Source organism: Lampris incognitus, chromosome 11 (assembly GCF_029633865.1).
Source record: "Lampris incognitus isolate fLamInc1 chromosome 11, fLamInc1.hap2, whole genome shotgun sequence".
Taxonomy (NCBI): domain Eukaryota; kingdom Metazoa; phylum Chordata; class Actinopteri; order Lampriformes; family Lampridae; genus Lampris; species Lampris incognitus.
In genome coordinates, this window is record NC_079221.1 from 32,737,760 (window position 1) to 32,761,405 (window position 23,646).

The 23,646-nt window shown below is 41.7% G+C and overlaps 2 protein-coding genes and 1 non-coding gene across 3 annotated transcripts in view; 1 reads left to right on the top strand and 2 right to left on the bottom strand.

Annotated features, from left to right (window-relative positions):
• Positions 1 to 15,773, bottom strand: part of epb41l5 (erythrocyte membrane protein band 4.1 like 5) — a 73,878-nt gene extending 58,105 nt beyond the window's left edge. The window contains exons 1-2 of the mRNA XM_056288997.1: positions 15,642 to 15,773; positions 14,087 to 14,325 (exon numbers count right to left, since the gene is read on the bottom strand). Of these exons, the coding sequence (XP_056144972.1) occupies positions 14,087 to 14,269 (183 nt within the window). The 5' untranslated portion in view covers positions 14,270 to 14,325; positions 15,642 to 15,773. The remainder of the gene's footprint in view (positions 1 to 14,086; positions 14,326 to 15,641) is intronic.
• Positions 10,733 to 10,842, top strand: LOC130121354 (U6 spliceosomal RNA). Its single transcript, XR_008811062.1, has one exon. It is a non-coding gene; the product is annotated as a U6 spliceosomal RNA (small nuclear RNA).
• Positions 15,774 to 20,908: 5,135 nt separating the features above from the next.
• The window catches only part of ptpn4a (protein tyrosine phosphatase non-receptor type 4a), a 164,506-nt gene continuing 161,768 nt past the window's right edge, over positions 20,909 to 23,646 (bottom strand). Inside the window, exon 25 of the mRNA XM_056288905.1 lies at positions 20,909 to 22,293. Coding sequence (XP_056144880.1) covers positions 21,886 to 22,293 — 408 coding nt within the window. The 3' untranslated portion in view covers positions 20,909 to 21,885. The remainder of the gene's footprint in view (positions 22,294 to 23,646) is intronic.

The window sequence follows — 23,646 nt, forward strand, 5'->3', positions numbered from 1 at the left end:
ATGCACATACTGGAATTCCTCTACTACTTGCATGTTCATCATCCTTTCGATTTACCAAAAGTTATCACAGTTCAGCAATTTGATTTGACCCACTGGGCAAATCACAGTCAAATTGGCTGCTGTCTGGGAAACTTAAACACAGCACAAATGTATTTTAAGTAATATAAATACATACAGATGGTTGTAAGTTTGGTGTTCTCTGTATATACAAGATTTGGATTTTTATGTTTGCAAGTTTAGTGTGTTAGCACATGTTGATGTGCGAGAGGTTGAATGTTGATTTTACACTCATGAAAGAAATACTTCCTGTGTACGAAACAGGTGGCATTACAAGTTTACAAAAGCTGAACAAAAGTACCATCAACAAGAAGTGTGGTCAACTTACCAAAAGAAACAATAATGGCTTTCTGCCACTATCATTATTTTCCTTACAGTTTATAATTCCTTTTTACCCTCTACCTATCTTTTTAATATTTGTTTTCCCTCACTAAAATGGAAGACAATTTTGAAATAGTTTCCTCCTTGTTAGTTTTCTATTATTTCATTTGTATTTGGTACAAAGATACTATTTCCTAAATCCCGTCAATCACTTGTATATTTTCCGCTTCTGGTGTGGGAAGATCAGGAATTAGGAACACTTTATTTGTCATTTCATTTCATGTACTTGCGCACATGAAATGAAACAAAATGCCGTTTCCCCCAGCCCACAGCAGTGCAACATACAGACAAAAACACATTCAAGAGCTACAAGAACACACATATTCAAACTACCATACATATCCTAACTAAAAAAATAAAATAAAAAAAATCACTGTCCAAGGGAACAAACACCAGCCAGGATAACTGTCGGAACCGGTGGCGCAAATTCGGTGTTGCAAACGTGAATTTGCGACACCACAAGATGGTGGTGCAAATTGACGTTTGCAGTGGCCTCACCCAGTACCGGTGTGGGAAGACGGCGGCGTGAATTCACGTTTGCGGTGGCCTCACCCAGTACCGTCCATGCAGTGTCTTTGTCCACGTCTGCATCGTTTGTCTTCGTTTGATGGCTGTGAGAGCTGGCGCTGGATCAGCTGGGGGAGCTTGGTCTGCTGCGTCCTGTGGGTCCAAGGACAACCGCCCTGCCTGGCGCTGCACCTGAAGAGGTAACACCAAGGGTGGTCTGACAGGACGCGGAAGCAGGGCAGGCTAAGCTAACTGCTAGCCCATGCAGACCAGCAGTTCCAACAGTCATCCTGGCTGGCGTCCGTTCTCCTGGACAGTGATTTTTTTTTTTTTTAGTTTGGATAACTGTCTCACTTTGGATATATGCATTCTTTTAGTTCCTGTAGTTTTTGGATATGTGTTTTTGTCTTTGTGCTGCACTGCTGTTAGCTGGGGGAAACGATATTTCATTTCATGTACTTGCATACATGAAATGAAATTACAAATAAAGTGTTCCTGATTCCTGATATTCCATTTGCTTACGTGGATACTCTAAAATTTTTAGAAACTCTTTTCTAGATATTTTTAGATTGCTTAGACTTCCTACTTTTGCTTTATATTCCTTGTGTCTTCCTTGAGCTTCACATCGTGAAACTGTGCGTAGGAGCAAATTAACTTGTTAATCAATAAAACATTGATTCCTTCCCTTTTCTTTTCATTCGTTCTTCAGTTTTTCCTCTCTCACTAGTCTTCAGTGGCACTTGACTGTAGGACTCCCAAGCCTCAACTGCTTAGATTTGGTAGCCCAAGTCACTGTCATCCTCTCACTCTCCCTATGCTCTGGAGAACAGTTTTTCCTTTGTAAGACTTTTTCAGCACATTCATTTTTTACAAGTCCCATTTATTTATCTACATCCCAGCAGAGTATTTTGAAAAACATTGCTGATGCAAAAAAAAAAGAAAAAAAGAAAAAACACTCCATAATAAATAATCGAATCCAATGCCTTGGTGAGTCACCCAGGAAGTCCAACCCAATCATGCACACATTACAGAATTCAGTCGGTTAATGGCACCAACTTAAGAAAATGAGCTTACCTAGGTATTTTCTGAGGAAAAGGAAAACAGACAAGGTAGACAAACAGAATACGCATTTGATTGGAGTGGGGTGGTGGGGTGACGACACATCTCTCTCGCTCACTCTCTTAGGTCCAAATGGGTTAGTTTAGCTATTATGCCGGTTCTCTTCCCTCCCTTCCTGGAGTGATCGCACCACTTGCGGTGGCATTCGGTCCGGCTGGGTGGTCAGAAGATGCCATGTGCAGCGATTGTCTCAAAGTCCGCTGCACTTAATCCAGCCTGCATGCGGCTGTCTATTTATTAATGGGCCTCCTCTCAAGGACTTCCCATATCTAAGAGCCATGGAAGTGTTCAACGAGAAGCCCTGGAGAGTAAAAAGCTCCAACAAATCCTGCAAGCATTGTCACTCAACAACAACAATAATAATAAAATAAATAAATTATATATATATATATATATGTGTGTGTGTGTGTGTGTGTGTGTGTGTGTGTGTGTGTGTGTGTGTGTGTGTGTGTAAAAGAATGACGTCTGCATCTTTTCCCCCTTTCAGTAGTACCCCCATCCTTAAGAGAATCTAAGAAACCAAAGCTCAATTAAATCAACTACTTGATGATTTGGGAATACACTGAAAAATGACTGAGTTGAATTGAAGAACCTTATGAAGCTGCTTGGGCCCTTTGACATTCAGACAGCTTCCAAGTCACAGCCAGTAACTCAGAGGTAGTGCCATGCCTGCTCAACCAAAAGGAACCTTCTGACAACCACTGATGGGAAGCAAATGGCTCAAGTGCAACTGACATCCTTGTGGGAATAGTGTGCTGACATTTTGAACCCCTTTCAATCAATCTGATTCTAATCGAGCAGCAACCTTCCTAATGGATGCTAGTGTCCAAAATACAGCAATGTGATGGAAACGTGTAGAAAAAGCAAAGCTTGTGAGGGGAAACACCAGCAGCCAGGTGTATACATTCTGTGTGCAAAAAAACAAGGCTATACCAATTCCCGAAGCAAAAAAAAAATAATCAGAATTTAAAAAAACCTGCACAGGCTGAGAAGATCTGAGCACCTGTATGAATATTTCAAACAAAGCACATACAGTCTTTAGGGTCCAATCATGCTTATCATGTGATAAAAAGGTCTTATAAAAAGAAAAACTGGGTGAAATTCATTCACAGGCTTGTGTTGGGGTACAGCCTTTTCTTAGTTTAATGAAATACACACATGGCAAAGAAAGAGACAAAATGCAAGTGTAATAGCACCCATTTTGTCAAGAGTTAATTTCAACATGAGTATTTCCAGCCCTAGTAAACAGATTTGTGGGGTCTTAGACAAACCACCAAACCTACATGTCTTTGGACTATGGGAGGAAACTGGAGCACCCAGAGGAAACCCATGCAGACACGGGGAGAACATGCAAACGCCACACAGAGGACGACCCGGGACGCAGTCCAAAGACATGTCGGTTAGGTGAATCGGCCATATCAATTTGCCCCTAGGTATGAATGTGTGTGTGTGTGTGTGTGTGGGGGGGGGGGGACACCTGTGTGATAGCCTGGCGGCCTGTCCAGGGTGTCTCCTCGACTGCCGCCCAAAGACTGCTGGGATAGGCTCCAGCATTCCCGCGACCCTGAGAGCAGGATAAGTGGTTCGGATAATGGATGGATGGACAGACAAGCCAAGTTTGGTGACCAGAACACTAAAGCGCATGCACGCCCTGCATGAACGTGCAAATACCTGAGCTACATACTCTAAATAATGTCCCTAACCGTGTCAGTGCCACCTTCTGGGTGTCTTTGCTGGCCCCTGCGTCCCACTCCAACCCCTATCAAAAAAATAACTCTAGCAGGGCAGCTCAACCAAGTGTTTTAATGACCACCTGCCCACCTTGAATGACCATTATTGGTTCCTTCAGTTTTATTGGTCCTTCGTGTGCTCTAGTACATTCAAAATGACTATATTTGCTGCTGTATACACAATTCCCATGGGTGCACTCTTAAGGAACCTTCTACCCCTATACCTGCAAAAAGGGGAAAAATTATGAATGAATGAATGGATAAATAAATAAATAGTACACAACACGCCCTTCCTACAACTTCACCAACACTAGATCTGTGCAGACACCCCCCCACACACACACATACACACCCCTACAAATCTAAGTGGAATGGATAAAAGTGAAATAAAAAGAACTCTAGGGGGTGAAGGCTGGAGGGACAGTCATTGTGGTATAGGCCTGTGTCTAATACATAAGGACACACACATGCACAGACACACAAATATACCCAGAATCACCCACACATCTCTCCTGTGCATCTCAGGGAGGCAGGCCCCATGCTAGCTGGCATAGCTGACAAAGCATCCAGTTCCCCTACAGTAGCCTCGGAAAGAGCACAAAAGGCCCATTGTATGTGTGTGTGTGTGTGTGTGTGTGTGTATACACGTGTGAGCAAGCTGTGTGGGACTCAAAGCCTTGCTATAGTGCCTGTCTACAAGGTAAACTGGTCTGTCTTCCAGTCTTTTTCACTGTACAGTCAGCTACGCCACGCCTTAGGCACTTCACTGATACTCTCACACAGGTTATCGGCGAAACTCCTGCAGATCCAGCTTAAAGGACAAGAAAACAGCACACAAGACAGTCAAACTACAGGATTTTCCTGCTAGCAACCTACCCATCGTTTACCAGACACCTTAATCCTAAGCAACTGACTCTATATAAAATCCTTTATCTAAGATTCTCTTTTTCAGACCAAGGAATGACAGCATCAATAACCAACAAATAACCAACATAAAATGTGTAACAAACAACATTATAACATTGCAGAGCAGGCCCAGATTAACAAGGAGACACGTGTTGTTCGGTTAGGAAACTGGGCAAAAATGTTGCTTGAATCACAGCCATTTACAGGCACTAAACAGCTAGCCCTGACATTATTCAAACCCCTCTCCATAGTTATGACAGTGCCTTGCACTATCCACTAGACATTCTAGAGGAGTATGACCATTTCTCTGTCTCCATTTACACAAGTCCAGCCCGTGCACAGTAAGATAGCTGGCGTGACTTGGCACGTTACCGACAATGCCCGCTCATCTGACCCCGTGTATGAGGTAAGCCCACCTTCACAGCGATACCCAACACATGCTTTGTGTTCTCAATCCACTGACCACCAGTCCTTCATCCTGGTCTCTCTCTCTCTCTCTCTCTCTCTCTCTCTCAAACTTGACTCTGACCATGGGAGGTCAGCAGAGGGTAAGGATGGGGAAACAGCTGGGGGGCGGAAAGAGAAATAAGGAGATAGACAGAGGGGTGTTTTAGACTAAAGGTGAATTATGAGGCCGTGTGTGTTAGACATGGCTACTCCCTCAGAGAGGTATCCCTAGGAGACAGCCTTGGGAGGCCATACATTATACACATAGACACAGTTGGGAGACTATAAAGTAACATGTCAAGGGGCTCTATTCAGTTTTATCCTCTGTATGCTTATTTACAACCACTAAAACATCTTTGAAAAAAAGACTAACCATATGGAGCTTAACACTGAACACTAACACCTAGACCAGATAAACCCAAAGTGCATGCTGCAAAACCACACCTGCTAGGAGGGACTATTTTTTGGATGGAGTAATAAAAAAATATAATCTATCTGGCAGGTAGTATATATACAGTGCATCCGGAAAGTATTCACACCCCTTCACTTTCCACACATTTTTTTATGTTACAGCCTTATTCCAAAGTGGATTAAATTCCTTTTTTTTTCTCATCAATCTACAACACAATACCCCATAATGACAAAGTGAAAAAGGTTTTTTGGAAATTTTTGCAAATTTATGAAAAAAATAAAAAACTGAAATATTGCATGTACATAAGTATTCACACCCCTTGCTATGAAACTCAAAATTGAGCTCAGGTTCATCCTGTTTCCACTGATCATCCTTCAGATGTTTCTACATCTTGATTGGAGTACACCTCTAGTAAATTCAACTGATTGGACATGATTTGGAAAGGCACACACCTGTCTATATAAGGTCCCACTGTTGACAGTGCATCTCAGAGCAGAAACCAAGCCATGAAGTCAAAGGAATTGTCTGTGGACCTCTGAGACAGGATTGTATCAAGGCACAGATCTGGGGAAGGGTACAAAAAAATGTCTACAGCTTTGAAGGTCCCGAAGAGCACAGTGGTCTCCATCACTTGTAAATGGAAGAAGTTTGGATCCACCAGGACTCTTCCTAGAGCTGGCCGCCCAGCCAAACTGAGCAATCGGGGGAGAAGGGCCTTGGTCAGGGAGGTGACCAAGAACCCAATGGTCACTCTGACAGAGCTCCAGCGTTCCTCTGTGGAGATGGGACAACCTTCCAGAAGGACAACCATCTCTGCAGCACTCCACCAATCAGGCCTTTATGGTAGAGTGGCCAAACGGAAGCCTCTGCTCAGTAAAAGGCACATGACAGCCTGCTTGGAGTTTGCCAGAAAGCACCTAAAGGACTCTCAGACCATGAGAAACAAGATTCTCTGGTCTGATGAAACCAAGATTGAACTCTTTGGCCTGAATGCCAAACATCATGTCTGGAGGAAACCAGGCACCTCTCATCACCTTGCTAATACCATCCCTACAGTGAAGCATGGTGGTGGCAGCATCATGCTGTGGGGATGTTTTTCAGTGGCAGGAACTGGGAGACTAGTCAGGAGCCTCTGGGTTTCAGAAGTGCGTAACTGCTTTTCAAATGATAAAAAAAAGCTCTCATTGTAAGATCTTTGATCACGATGAACCTTGGCATCCTGTAGCTTCAGGCAATAGAAATTCGAGTGTCAGTCAAAGACAACAGTGCGCTGGGTTCGACTTCCTCCAGGAGACAAGTTTATCTAAATGATAAACTCGGCTGAAATACAGATAGTGGGTGACTTAAGGCAAAGCTCTGCACTGTCCCCCAAACACCTTTTTGTGTTCTGTCTTTGCTATCCAGAGGGTTCGCTGCACTGTGTTCACATTGTTCTCGTCTAGCTTAGTACAGCTGAGTTCCCTTCACTGTGAGGCAGCTGGCAGAGCATTTAGGCATGGATCAGACAGAATATCTGAGCAAAGGAAGACAAGGAAAAGACGTAGACCGTTGGGTCCCCTATGGGTGGATGAACACAGAGAGGTTTCTTCTACTAATTCTTTGAACTAATTAGTAACAAACTTCTGGGGTGGGTTCTTTGGTGAGGGGAAAAAAGGTTGATACACATATAAAAAAATAGAAATAAAAGTATGGTGGGATTTGCCATTTAATCTTCTAAATAAGTGCTGGACAGCTTAATTGGGGCTAACACTCTAAGTTGTGTACCATTTTTCCATGCCCGAGTCCCAGCGGCCTTGAAGACAAAAACAAAGCAACCACAAAAAGGCCTTGATGATAAAACACTGAGTTTTAATTGTCAAAACAGGACTTCTCAGGCAAATCCTCACTAGTTTTCCTATACTTTTTCCCCTTTACTTTTTTGTAAACAACTTCTAGCACATCTGTTGGTTCCTCCCCTACAACCTCAGGGATGCAAGAGCATCAAGCATTCTAACTTCACCATGAAGCAACAGGACTAGAATGACAGAGGAGCACCTTTTTCCATTTACTACATGGGCCTTAATTATCAATATAGCCACATTTAAATTAAGCCTAAGACTGACAGATTCAATGTGAGAAAAAAACAAAATGAATTGATGTGTGACAATATCTAGTTTAACTTTTAATCAAATTTATTAAGGTGAAAAATAAAAGGTGAAAGAAAGGTGGCCATAATTCAAACAATTTTCTGTTTTTCAATCCATTGAGCTGAGGGAAAAAAAAGGGCAAAGATGACAGTGGCCCATAACCTTGGACTGGTTCTCAACTTTTTTTTTTGGACTAACAAAACTTCATAAATATTCAGTTAAATGTAATGACGTCCCCTGCCTAATCTGTGTTATGTAAAGCCAATTGTGCCTTAGCTGTGGTGATGTATTCCCACAGACTATTAGCCAGTGGGATGAAATGGCTGCAAGACATATCTGTGCAGCAGAGCACCAAAACAAAGCAATGTACAAACCAAGATTTACATTTATTTTTTTAAGAGACTGTACAACTGCTGGCTGTACAGTCTCTAAAATCACATCACCCATGGGATGGGTGATGTGTGTGATAGCGTGACAGTAAATGGAAGCCAACCACAGCGAACCTCAGGGGAAAAATAAATTAGGCCTACTTATTTGTGTCTTCATTCCCTATACTTGCTTAATCCTATTCAGGGTGGCAGTTGCTGGATTCTGCCCCAGCAGGGAAAGGCCGGAAGGCAGGGTGACACCCTGGACAAGTCGCCAACCAATTACAGGGCACACAAACACAAAATTCATACCTTTCTGTGTAGACTCGCCATTTCACTTAATGTGTGCATCTTTGGATTGTGAGAGGAAAACAGAGGACACACATTTAAGTATGGGGAGAACATGCAAACTCCACACCGAAACACTGCAGAAAAACTCAGGATTCTCTTGCTAGAAGACAGCAGTGTTAACCACTAAGCCACGCTGCTGTCCCAAAGCCTGCTCATTCAGATGCCAAATTCAGAGACAAAAGTCACATAAAAAAAAAAAACTGCACTAAAAAATCTTATGGATGTAAAGAATCAAATATCTTAAAAATTTTCTTAGTTACGGTCCTGAAAATGATGAATTTTGTTTCACTTACTGACACCTATGGTGACAAGTGGCAATCACAGTGCACCAAATCCCAGAGATCCAATAGAAATTAAACAGTCAAAAGTGCTTTCAGTACCTTCCAGAGAAAATAAATAAATAAAATTAAAGGAGTGCAGGTCTCTGCCAGGCATATGTATCTCCCTTTCACCGATGTTGGAACTTGGCAACAAACCAACCCTTTTTTCACCTACCGAGAGAAGGGAAAATACATGTACACACAGACAGAAAAACCCGCGTTTTTCCTACCATTATAAGATTTTTGCAAAACGTTGATTGAATGGGAAATATGGGGAAATTTTTTTTTAATATGCAGCGCTCAAAGTAAAAAAATCTACTTAATAAAACCATTTTGCCTGTCAGTCTGTAGATGCACAGCCTCCTTGGCGGACCCTCACACGAAAGCGACCAAGTCTGACAGGAATAACAGAGATCAGACTATCATAAGTTCAAAAGCCTTATTAAAAGACTTCAAACATTTAACTGTCACAATTTTCATGATATCAAATAAATGAAGGCGAAAGGCTGCTCTGCTGACTGACTTTCATTCATAAAACAACGGTATGAAAACATAGCTCAAATTTTTTTGTTGTAGCTCCTGAAATGATTTCCAGCTGTGGCTGATTAATCCTACTCTTGAAATTGTATTTTTATAGTGGAGTTTTAACATTGGAGACTGTGGCAAATCCATGTGACGACGAGGCGAATAAGGCTAATTATTTTTGGATCATCCAGTATTCCTCCAGTTCTCCCGTGCTGAGATCAGCAGTGAATGATTTGCTGGCTTGTGAAATATGACTGACTTCTTGTTTACTTTCAAATACATAATGTTTTGACTCAATCATAGATGTGAGTCATGCATGTGCATGGCAACAGTAAGAAAACATAGCTCAGCCATGGAAAATATTTTATTGTTGCTACTGGGATGATTTCCAGCTGTGACTATGCTAATCCTACTCTTGAAATTGTATTTTTATGGCAGAGTTTTAACATTGGAGACTACGGCACTTCCGCGTGGTGGAGTTGCGCATGCGCACGGATGACTCAGATCAGGCAGTGACAGAAAGCAGTACTGGTCGAGCGAGCTAGAGAATGAATGGAGAGCGGGAGTAGCGACAGCGAGAACGAATGTTTTTTGAAGGTTTTTAATCACTGCAACCATGAGAGGTTCTTCATCATACGCTTATAACTGCACAAAAAAATTGTGGGCTGGTGGGGTCAAGTAGTTTGTGAGATTAGCCACCGATGGACACACACACACAAACACACGACCAACCACATAATCCCCTCCAGGCTACCACCTGGCAGAGATAATAAAACAAAACAAAAAAACATGGCTGAACTTGTGAGTCTGGCAAGTCTTCTTGTTAGCCACAAGTTTCTTTTTCAAACTCACTTCTACCTGCTTTCTTCCCCCGAATTTGGCTGTCATTTCATATAGTCAAGCGGGATATTCATGATTGTATACCGTCTTTAAAATGTCAAAAGTGACATTTATTTGTCTATATCTTCAGGATTTTACAGTAACTGTAGGGCTTTTATAAAAAAAAGGAAAAGTGAATTGCCCAAGAGTTCACCAACAAGGAAAGTGCTGTGTCTTTTGGTGAGGCTAGTCAACCTCGGCTGGCAGCATAACGGGCTTAAACAAATTTACAGCTAACAGCTAATGCTATTTTTTTAAAAGTGTGTAATTTCAATGATAGTTTAGCCCGCTGTATAACAACCCCAAACATGCTTGATGGCTGCAGCCAAACACAAAAGCAGATAGATAGAGAGAGAGAGAGAGAGAGAGAGAGAGAGAGAGAGAGAGAGAGAGAGAGAGAGAGAGAGAGAGAGAGAGAGAGAGAGAGAGAGAGAGAGAGCTGATAACATTCCAGAGGACGAGGGGCTGAATAAGAAGACTGGTCTAACTGATCTCCAATGAACTCATTTCAATACTAAGCTGATCAGCGACGATAAGAAATGACTGACTTAACCTGTTTTTGCAGTTCAACAGCCTCGGAAATCCAAGACATTTCACTACAAAGGTTTTGGACAGGATGGCAATACATATACTAAAATTGGAACGATACAGAGAAGATTAGCATGGCCCCTGCGCAAGGATGACACTTCTCAGTGACAATATCTTGACACACTGCAAAGCTTTTCCAGTGGTTTGCCACAATCTCGTGGTGGAAAAACTATTTCTCTACATGGGGAATATGTCAGCTGACTTGACGATATGAAAAAAGGAACAAAAGAGGAGCCCCTGCTCCCTGCTAACAATATTTAACTAGAATTCAAAATAGGACAACAAATCAAGCTCTTAAACCAATATCCTCCCATGATAACTGTTAAATTATGACTGTAAAATGTTCTGTCTTCTGTATCAGACTGGGATTTTTGTTCAATAGTAACATTTTATATTTGCGCTAGTCCCACGGAGTGGTAAAACACCAGAAGTACACCATGCTTGCTGGAATGCAGAAAATTTGACAACTGAAACTCTGGAATTCCAGACCCCAAATATCAGACAGAAAAGGTCACAAATTGCTATCTGACTGTGGCTGTATGTGTGTTTGAGAGAGGCTAAAAGAGAGTGTGACAAAGAAAATGGAAAAGAGAAAAAAGTGTGGGAGAATGACGCTAAGGAAAAATGAGAAAGAGGTAGAATGGTGATGGCTTTGTGCAAGCATGACCTTAGGCCAAACAGGTCATGTGACTTTGTCATGAGGATCATGGATTTACAGGTTATCAGCAACACTTGCAAGAACACACACGCACGAACACATGTACGTGCGCATGCGCGCGCACGCACACACACACACACACACACACACACACACACACACACACCACCCACTCACTCACTCACTCACTCACTCAGCCTCCCAATGGCATAACATATACATAAGCTTAAGTGGACTACTCCACTGACATAAGTATGCAACCGCCAACAGAAAAGCTCTCTCTCTCTCCCGTTCTCTCATACCAACAAATACACAAGCAGAAACAGGTCTTAAGTTGACACACGTAAAACCCATGGGGAATTCTAAATCTACCTTAAGACTAATGGACATTGTCAGGGAGCGGCATGATAGTTCGTACAAAAATAGAGTGAAATTAACCAATAGAGATCTTACAGTAAAAACAGGCTATTTTAAAAAGTTCATGTGAGCATATCTCTAAAAGCATTTCTTTATTTTGTGAGTTTTAAATCTTTCAAACTCTGTTCAATGGTTGTTTACCTGAATATTTGTCGTCACACTGCTAGCTAGCCTACTGCTACACTTCAAGATTTTGACCGAGCTCTTGAGACAAATGCTGACAAGTACTGGATGATAGGATTTCTTTTAGAGCTCATTTAAAAAATTTCCTAGTTTCACTTGCCAACTAGTTTTGAATATAGTAGCACCTTTGACTAATGGTTGGCTCCATAATACCATCATTGGATATAAAGACAAACTATCCCACCATATTCAGAACTTTCAGACCTAATTAATCATTACAAAACATTGACCTCCTAGTCAAAGTGTCATGATGATTAAGAAACATCGGATGGCATGGTAAACAACCGCATGCCCCCCCCCCCCCCCCACACACACACAGTGCTGGTAGGGATTTGGTGTTTGGATTTGTTCAAAGACACATTAGCAAGGTGGATGCTTACTGATCCAGGGGTTAGAATCTGGACCATCAGGGTGGCAGAATGGATTTCTTACTCAGTATGCCAGGGGTTTTCATATCCCACCTGTCAGTGCTGGCTGGTGGTGATATTGGGTGGGTGGGCTAACAAATGCATTATTCCCATCAATAGTTCACACTGCAGCAACACCATCATCATAACTGAGATATCAAGTTACAGCAACGACCTTGTTATAGCAAGTGCTCTACAACAACACAAGAGAAGTACCCAAAAGAATGGCCTGATGCCAAAAATCTCTCTGTATCTGTCTCTCTTTCTCTCTTTCTCTCTCTCTCTCTCACTCACACACACACACACACACACACACACACAAACAAACGTTTCCTAATCTTCTCGGATAAATGTTTCAAATCCATAATTCCTTGTCGGGTCTAAGTTGTGTCTCCTCCAAAAAGCAAGCATGGGAAACAGAAAAGTGAATTCTTAGCTACACTTGCCGTTAACCAGTCCTTTCATTGAAACTAAGAAACAAAAACTCACGACTTTGTCGTTTGTCCGTTTGTTTTATTTTAATATCGTTCGGATGATTTGTCCCCAATCTTTTCAATTCCTAATTTTTCCTCCAAAGACATCAAAGAAAATGGATGACAAAGAAAATAATCCACCTAGTACATACAAACGCCCGGTCTCGGACAAGTAGCACCTCACTGTACATACTGTTACTGATCAGCAAATCAAGGGGACGTGCCAGGACACCCGTCATTCACTTACTACGAAGATGAATGGAAGCTGATGCTACTGTGTTTGGGCTGTGAAAAATAAGCCCATTTAGATATATCAATTTTTTTTCTTGTGAATATTTGGTACTGTTGCTGCTGTAGGTTCCCCCAAAAGTTAAAGCAATCTGTTCTAAGGTTTTTTTTTTAAACAACACTTTTCTCATCTTTATTGTAAAAGGTAGGGAGGGCTTAGCCATGTTAGCCCATTTATACCAGCTGTCCATGCCACCAGTACTGGTTTTCAATTCTGCCAGGTAGTTATTTACATTCACCTATTGTGTCAGGTATTCCAGCTTCCAATCAGGGAAGTTTAGACCTGGAACAACAGGCGAATGTAATCAACTACCTGGGAGAACAAAGATCCAGCAGTACTAGTGGTACTTGAGGACAGGCTTGAGAACCGTTGAACTATGCGTACCTGTTACCTGCTGTTTTACTAATCTACTAAACTTGTATGACAGCGCCAGAGCTCCAAACAATGGCTGAATTAACAAAGTACCCATTAACATGGACAAACCTACCAACCACAGCCATACAAGACAACTTTGAGATTTCACTGTTAATCATCTCAATCTTGTCATTTCCTTTCTGCTTGGTTCCAGTGGCAACAATTTGATTGGCTGCACAGGCTTTCAATCACTGGCAGTTTGAAATCTCATCACAGGATTTCAAACTGCCAGACTTCTCACAGCCTACCTCATGCTTGATTTTGATTAGCCAACCTCTTTTGTTTTCTCCATCCCCTTTTGTTTGAAATAAGTAGAGAAGTTCAACAGGGTCTTAACACTTACGTTATAGACCCTGGCAGATGCTGCTATTTGGGAGGGGACATGTGCGTGTCAGTGTATGTTTCTAAACAAATGTTGATGGTTAAGTGGCTAATGGTGGATTTCCCACACTGTGGGGCGCCTACAGTGTGGGAAACCACAGTGAAAGCTATAACCACCCAAATTCCCTTCCTTTGAAAGCATCCTTACTGGTAGATCCACGCTGACATCTGTCCCATCCAGCAGGGATACACGGCAGGTGATTATGGACTTGGCCTCTCCAGAGGCGGGGATATGTGTGGTGGCACGTTGGGCTTCACGGAGACGGGCCTTTTCTGCATGTTTCCGAATGGAGCGCCGCCCCAGTGTCCTGCGCAGGAAACTCAGCATCATGAAGGGAGGAGGAAGAGGAGGGAAAGGGGTGGGGGAGTTGGGTCACACTACTGTACCTACAGGGGGAAAAAAATCAAATTAGGAAATGACAAATTTAATTACAGATTTTCAACTTCAGTGGAGCCTCTATACTTTTAGATCCGTAGTGTATGGGGGGGGGGGGGCAACACTTCCAGACAGGGTCAGAGGTAGAAAGAGCTATACGGACTCGGACAGCATGGCAGACTGGATCAGACATTCTTCCAACTCTGTGTGTGTGAGAGCACGTCTATAGCCATATCAAATACAGAAAAAAAGCTGCATACTAATGCAGACAGAGGACAATATGGGCAAATGGGGGAAAAAGAGAGAAGGAAGGGATGGATGGATGGTATGCATGTGTTTGGCTCAAAGACAAATAAAAAGAGTGAGATCTTGATAATAGTCATAAATAGAACAATGTCTAATGTGGAAGTTTATTTTTCTAGTTCTCTTTTCTAGTTTTGTATCACAGGTCAATCATGAAAATACACCACTGCTCCGAAGGTTTCTCTTCTTCCGAGTCCGCATGGACATTTTTACTGTGGTTTGGGGAGACTAACCAGAGGTTGATCAGCGCCCCGTTTACAGGTAACGAAACCAGTATTACAACGCCGAGGCCTATGAAATTCACCCGTAGGGCTGCTGCACTGCTCGATGTTTTGCGACACATCTACCGAGGTGACTGGTAGTTAATATCAGTGTTGGTCGAGAGACAGTGGCCAACATTTACCGTCAAGTACCTAAGTGCTACATCAAATCTATTAATAATGTGATTACACACTAATAGGCGCAAATCGTAAATTGGCGGAACTACACTTTTTTTGTTGAACATTATCAGGTGGCACCGGCTAGCTAGCTGATCGACAAAGGCAACTGTTATTCAATGAATTGAACGCTGGCTAATCAAAACTCGTATGTCGATTAGCTAGCACTATCAAAATAAACAACTCTCTTCGAGGCAGTGAACGACGGCAACAAACAAACACGTAAATGTAAACGTTAGAGAAGCGAGTTCAATGTTTGCCTTCTTGTGTCGTAGGTACAGGACGCGCAGAGCAACAGGTTGACAACTTTAAACGGAACCGAAATATGAAACGCGTCGCGTTAGATGTACATGACACGATGCATGGCAGAAAGCACTAACTCTGTTCATTAACGTGCGTCCTGTTTAAAAGCAATCACCAAAAAACGCTCCTTTAGCCTGTAGGCTAACGGCTCCTGTGATGCTGGTGATGATGATGGTGGTTGCGGCGGTGGTGGTGATGATGATGAAAATGGCAAATACACACTTGCTCCACCACAGCCAACACTTGTAGTTAGTTAATTCCAGAGTCCCGCAGTGTTTACTTACGAAAGACCGGCAGCAAATTCACGGTGACAAAATGTCCTGTCGCATCGTCCACGGCTACAATTCAACATCGAATATTTCCATGTTTGACGAGTTCGCTAGGTTACTTTATTTTTTCTCCCTCCTTGCGCTCTATTCTCCCCAAATCCCAACAGAGAGTGGGAGGCAAGGAACCCTCCGGATATTACGTCACGACAAATCCCTTTAAAAAAACGTGATTAGCAATTTTAAAGGGACAACTTGGCTTTCGTCCTCCGGAGCTGTGGTGGAGGAGACCGACCTTTCGACCGAAAACCACAAAAGGGATTGTTATTGTCACGTATTGTGACGTTTGCAAAGTTAAAATAAGTGCTTGTGTTTGATTAGCCAAATTGGCAGAGGATATGATAGATTAACAAAACAGGACAAAATAACTCCTCATCAACGGATGGCGATTTACTGAGAGAATGATGTGATCACAACAAATCCAGTTTACTTTTAGTTATCCAGTAAGAGCGACCACTGCAAGAGACAGATTACTTTATTTCTTTGTCTTTCTTTTCCAGATTGATTTTACAGCAGCGACACCCTCTGGTAAATTTCATAGCTTTCGTTCCCCAAAGCCCATGGCCCATTTATAACCACTGAGGCAGAGCAGATTAACTCTTTACAAACGTAATGTTATCATTTAACCTCATTAACCATTTCCACTCTAATCTTCCGACAACTTAATATTTAATTAATTTTAAGTACAGTAATTGTCAGTAGACCTACATGCTTCAAATTGTATGGCTACAACATATAGTGTATATACCAAAATACCGGTTCTAGTTCCAGTAGAGTATTAATATAGCTAATATTAACAGCTAATCAGAAGAATTTGCTGTATAAATTATGTTATGCGGTGCTGTTAATCTGTCACTTAAAATTTTGTTGGCCATTCATTATAGAAATATTTCAAGAAAGTCTAAATGTAGCGCTCTCCTCAAAGTACACTGGCAGTCTGGAGAGGAGGTCGTTTTGTCATGCAAACCAAACATATTTACATTTTTAACCTATCCAACATTCAACTCACACATTTGCATCCCTGATTCAGTAGAATAACCTTATACAAACATGTCACATGTCACACATCAAGGCAATGTAGAGTGTTTGTCTATTCCTGCAACAAGAAACAGTGATGAACGATTAAGTATTTATATGAATACGTGGGCTGTCAAAAAGTTAGGTACTTGCATTTATCGCTCCAAAAGTTGCATTGCTTTATAAAGGTCCCCATGCTCTACCACAGCACAAACCAGAAGTTTCCAAATGTTTCATTCCACTGTAGGCTTGTATTGGTACAAAATCATACTGAGCATGATTGTTGGTTTGAAAGCAGGCCTCCTTGAGACCTTTTATCACGTTTAAAATCAGGAACAAGCACATCCCTGAAAGCTGGGGAATTGTTCTCACTCTCTCCCCCCAAAGACCTATGTCCAGACATGTGCATACACACACGTTTGGGACCTGTGTGTAAACTGAAACGCAATGTATTTATCATCTACACTTGATAAGCAAGGTGGAAATAATTCTCAGGCAAAACTTCCTGATGGATTCTCTGGCTTAAAAATGACGATTATGATGATAATTTTAACAGTAATAACAATACAGGTCAAAAATTGTAGACCCAAAGCAGCTGCACACTATCATAAAGGTAAAATCCACAAGTGTTTTGATAAACATTAAAAAAATATTGTATTCTTTGCTTTTTTTCCTCTTCATTTCTACTTTCAAATGCCTTGTTCTTATCCGTTTATCCATGTTTTTTTTGTTGTTGTTGACCATTCCTCCAACATGAAATTTCTCATATTCCTAGTTAACTTAGATGCCAATAAAGGTAAAAAAAAAAAAAACTTGTAAAAGAAAAAAAACCTATGTGCTCATTTAAAGAAAACACTCAAAATTAAAAAGTTATATTTTGGCCATTTTTGTATACTGTCTCAGCTTTCAGTATAATTCATTGTAGGAACTAAGCATAGTATCATACCTAATGGCTTCAGTCCACTGTCTGCTCCCCCCCCCTCAAAAAAAATCACTTGAGGACTCGGGGGGGGGGGGGGCTTCATGTGAATCTTCCTGTATTCTCCTTTTGGGTTTCATGGTAAAGCAAGCTGATGTGAAGCCACGTCTTCAAGCTTTGACAGACAAGCTTTAATTGTTCACAATCAAGCTTATAGACATGTCCAAAGCACCGCAAAACCATGATACCAGAGAAAACAAGCAACCGAGGACAAAGGGTTTCTCTTTTATGACACAGGTAGAGGATTTACCAAGAGGCTATATACGCTCAAACATGTCTCATTTTGTGTTTCATTATATATACACTTGCTGTTATAGATCGAGCTTCAAATAAAACAAACTTTTGAAATATCATTTTTGAAATACACACCATTTGTGTCACATTGGAACCATCGACGGCAAAAAAAAGGAAACCAAATCGAAGTGAAAAACAAAATGTTTCAACTCACAAATGATTTTCCCTTTTATTTTAAAGATTTTTTTTCATATACAACATTGTATTTACATGGTCGAGTATTATTTACACAAAATTAACAAGTGGCACTGTGTAGTTAGGAGTTTTCTTTTTTTTGTTCCCTACAGGTGTCTTAAAACAAAAAAAAGAAAAAGATAAATAAAAACAGAAACAATTTGAACACCACCGTGTGTCTCTGACTTATCAGTAGCACTACCTGCCGCCACAGCCTTCTGCAAAGTGCTGTCCCTACCCACCTAAAACTGCTTCTATCTTTACAAAAATACAAATAAGCTACCCCCCCCCCCCATCTAAGCTAACGTTGATCAATACCCTATACACAGACAGTACCCATAACACAACACTTTGACCATGGAGAGCTCAACGCTGGATGCTCCTGGAGATGAGAACTTTGATCGCCCTGGTATCAGGATACTTTGTAGCTTGGTTTTTAAAATCAGGCCAAATTATATTATTATAATTACTACTTCTACTACATTAGTTAACTTTAAAAAAATTGTGGTGTATAACACCCCCCCCCCCATCAAAAATCCAAATGCTTTCTGATTATCTTGACCACAAAGACGCCTGTGGAGATGTTCCATGTGATGGACCCACAGGCCTTTACTGTTCACTGCATTTGATTGTGATGTCTGGCTGGCTCTGCACTTGAACGACAAAACAAACAGGTACCACGATAGAGAGGAAGCCTCTTCCATCTTTGAGGTGATAACTTCATATATTGAGGGTGTCCACACAGGCAGACTGTTTTGAACTGTTGCTGGGAAAACTTGAGGCCATCATTCATTCAGTCATTCGATCCAACAATTACAGGCCAACATCCACTGACCTTTCAGTACAAAACAAGTCTTTGCCTTACTCACTATTGCTTTACCCACGTACTGTTGGGATGTGTCATTCGCCTTGAGCCCGTACTGAAACCGAGAGTGTGGGATCCATGTATAATGAATAAAAAAAAAAAGAAAGAAAAAAAAAGGAATTTTTGGGAAGAACAATCACAAGAAGACTGGGCTGAGACGGTTTGTGTGGACTCTTTTGAGATGATTGATGTACCCCCCCCGAGATAGTAAGAGAGAAGGAGCGAAGGATTCAAGACATGTCTCTTGAATGCAGGGGAGAAGAAAGTCTTCAAACGCATTTCCCAAAACCCCTGAATACCGTACCATGACTCAGTGGTTTGGAAAGGGAGCCGTAAGCGGGATTCTGAAATGTCAGAGACAACAGATGAAGTCCGGTTGCTAAGAAGGAAGAATGGTCAACTCTCAACCCAGAAAAGGTTACTATTCTTATGCCTCTTCACACGAAACCTAAGATCATGTCAGGTAATTGGCTTCATGATGAAATTCCCAGCCCTCCGTTCCAGTTACCCCACAAGCAGGCTAACAGCAGACAGCTAGCCAAGTGCTGCAAGAACCGAGAGAGCGAGAGATGGACCTGAAGAGACAGAGACAGACGGATACAAAGCGCACACGCAAACACACACACATATGCAAACACACACACATGAACAGGCACACACATGTATGCCGCAAATAGGTTTGCCCAGTAGAATGAACTGAAGGAGTAAATGACAGCATGTACAAAATTAGGCTATGAAAAAAAAAGTACCTGAAACTGTAACACACTTAACCCCGTTTCTTACTTCGATCTGAGTATTACCATGACAGATTATCCAGCACTTCAACGGAAACTCATTAGGAGACTGGAATTTGTAACTGTGTCATAACCAAAAACAAAATCTGTCAGCAGATCACCCAGTGCCAAAGTAAGTATCTTTGTTGTTTAAAAGTAACCTGTGCCATAAAACGATGAAGTACCACTGAAAGAGATCGTCAAACTAAACATCCTGCTCCAGTGACCTCGGCAGCCTACTAACTTAGAATAAATTCTACTTGTTTGAAATGGCGAGGGGTAGGAGGATGACCCACCACATTCAATGCTTATCAAAATGAGCTGACAGTGTTTGTCTCATCAAATTGCAGTCAGCTAGTTTTGATTTACCACGATAAATCTACAATTTTATTGCCAGCAATGTTGAACAAGATAAATAATAAAAAAAAAAAAACAGAACAATGTAAGAGGTCAATGGGAAGACCACTGAAGATCTGTTTTAGATGTTATCAGCAAGGTTAAGAGTCTGCTCAAAAACTCTTACACATTTCTTTTTGTTTGTCTCCAAAATTCATGGTTCTGTTGTAGCATATTTGCTGAACCATTTTGATAAAAATATAAAACAACAGAGGTGAGTTGAACTAAACTGAGCAAAGCATTCGTTCTTAACTTTATGATGACGGGATACAGCTTTGGCTGCATGTGCACCGATGGCCTTTCAGCTAAATTGGCTTATAAAGAATGTGCTTGTGTAACTCTGGCGGTAACTGCCAATCACATTCTTTACAAATGGATGCACTGCATAATGAAAGTTTCAAACTTTCCATCAATCTGCTCTTTCAAACGCTGGCACAGCCTCCCTGTATGTCACTTTCCTTCCAATGAGGTGAATCAGTTTGAACTGCCCATAGGTGAGAAATCTACCTGTGTGTCTGGTGCTGGGTGTCCTCTCGCCTTGGCCGAAATGCCTGCTGGGATATACTCCACACCCCCAACCGCACTCAGTTATATCAAATGGGTATAAAGAGTGGATTAATTTTTCATCTTTTTCCCCCCCAATGTGGTTGTGTAGCAGCAGCTTCTTTGACCAGCACATAACTGCTTAGGCTTGGAGCTGTTGGGTAATATATATATATATATATATATATATATATATATATATTATATATATGAAAAGTTCAGCCAGAAACCGGCCCGGAGCATTGTAAACCTGTTGTATTTATCACCGTGCCGTTCAGTGGCAACTCTATTGTGTGTTTGTTGGCTCTCAAGAGAAGCACAAAGCAGGATATCACAACAAACCTGCCACAGCAGTAAACAGGTTGACACACAAAGTGCTTTCGTCTGTCCATCCATCTGTCTGCGCTGTCAGAAACTTAGACGAGAAAGCAGGGAAAGATCAAATTAAGAACAATAAATTAACAGTAAAACCACTTTTCCCCCATTAAAAGGTTAAAAAGAAATGAAGAAGAAAGAGCAAGAAGAGGAATCACACTATTTTACTAGCTAAGATCTCATCAGGGAAGAATGAAGCTAGACTGATACAAACATACAAGTATTTTTGTTCAGTGGACAGGGTTTGACAAAAACTAAACACAATAAATACTCTTTCTGAAGAAAAAAACAAAGGGTATATCTCTTTATCAGCAAGAAGGACATTGAGTTGAAAAAAAGGCATGTCCGTCTGGCAGAATCGCAGACTGGAAGGGGAGAGGGCAAGCCTTCAAAGAAAAAGAAAAAAGAAATTAAAAAAAAAAAAGGAAAATCTTTATCATCTATGTTGGCAGCCCTTCCCCTTCATACTTATGGCACTACAGCAATTCCACAATGTTTTATTGTCTCGTGCTTTCACCTTTTCTTTCTTTCTATGTTCTTTTTTATTTATTTAGTTTACCCTGAACACACAATGTCCCCTAATCATACCTATTCAACGCAGCTGGATCTCTTTTTTTTTTCTTTGTCAACGATTTTCATATTTGTCTGTTCGCTTGTTTTTCTGTGTGTGTATTTTTTCTCCAAATCATTTTTGTCATTGTAAAGTGCAAAAGTGCTTTTGTTCTCTCCTCCGGCCACCTAGCCATTTCCTGGTGACCCTCCCGATGACCTCCGAAAGGTCAGAGGTCAGGGGTTGTCAAGGCCAAGTTCAGGATCAGGTTTAGGTTCAGATACAGGTGCAGATACAGGTTCAGGGTTCAAACTGGTCTCACTGGCCACACTTGGCTCCTCTACCTCCTCGTCCTCTTCATCCTCATCATCCTCAGAAACCTCTCCCACATCGAGCACTTCCACCTCTTCGTCGTCGTCATCTTCCTCCTCAAGACCTTCTTCCAGCAAATCCCCCCCGCCTACCTCTTCCTCCTTCCCCTCGTCTTCCTCCTTCACCACCGCCTCCTCTCCTTTCTTCTGTTCTCTGTTCTCCTCTCTCTCCTCCTCCCTCTCTCTCTGCTGGTACAAGACTGTCTTGAGCGGCTTGACCAGGCCCTCCTCATAGACTTTCAGAATGGCCTCGCACACAAAGCGGTACTGGCTCTGTGTGTGTGTGTTTGTGAGAGAGAGAGAGAGAGAGAGAGAGAGAGAGAGAGAGAGAGAATAGTAAGTTAAATCAATAGTGGGAAAATAGATAAGAGCTCTTAAGCTTTATTTATACTCTGGCAATAAACTCTTTAGGAAGCAATCACTTGACAAAAATGATGTATTTTTCTGGCAGACAAAAGAATTACTCTCCAGTGTTGCATGCGTCAGAGGTTGTGTTAACTGAGCGTTTTCTTTAATATGCCTAATTTCAAAGCGTTGATGGATAATTCCAAACACTATCCGTCATTTTGATGCCATCAACAGAATAAATCTGGTTCGTTGGGTTTTTGAGAAAACTTCCGACTTATATTCTTGTCAGTTACAATGTGGATACACTGGAGTGGGTAGTGCAAAATTATTGCAAATGAGAAACCAATATAATTGTTTTGCTAAGGCATTATCAAAATGTAGCTTATGTGTTGACGTGTTATTTTGGTGTCTGTGTAAAGTAGGCTACTAGCATTTAAAAAGTTCATACAATATTGCCGGATGTAAGGTTCAAGTATGAATACATTTCCATCTTTTTTTTTTAAATTTTCCATAACCTTTTTGTTAAAGTGAAAATTTAGAAGATTCTCACTTAAGTTACTATCTTTGGTCGAACTAGGTGACACAATTAAGATTTAGTCTATTGGCCACTGACGAAAGCCCATGCACTTCCAGTAATACGGAGACATTTCGAATGCTGTGTCTCCAACGACATTCCTGCCAAAAACCGGAGCGTCACAAAGGTAGTGACGTGTTTCCTGTTGGCCAGCAGTGGTTGGTCCACCAGAGACGAAAGGCGGAACAAACGCTGCGTTAGTGTCGTGACAGACAAACTATTTATCCCCCCCCCATTTTTCTCCCCACTTGTACCCAGTCATTTACCCCACTCTTCCAAGCTGTCCCAGTCGCTGCCTCACCCCCTCTGCCGATCCGGGGAGGGCTGCAGAATAGCACATGCCTCCTCCAATACATGTGGAGTCACCAGCCGCTTCTTTTCACCTGACAGTGAGGAGTTTCTCCAGGGAGACGTAGCACGTGGGAGGATCACACTATCCCCCAGTTCCCCCTCCCCTCTGAAGAGGTGCCCCGACCAACCAGAGGAGGCGCTTGTACAGCGACCAGGACACATACCCACATCCGGCTTTCCACCCGCAGACATGGCCAATTCTGTTGGTAGGGATGCCCGACCAAGCCAGAGGTAACATGGGGATTCGAACCGGCGATCCCCGTGTTGGTAGGTAACGGAATAGACCGCCACGCCACCCGGACACCACGTGACAGACAAACTAGTTAGCGGTTTTGAAATGACTCCTGGGAAGT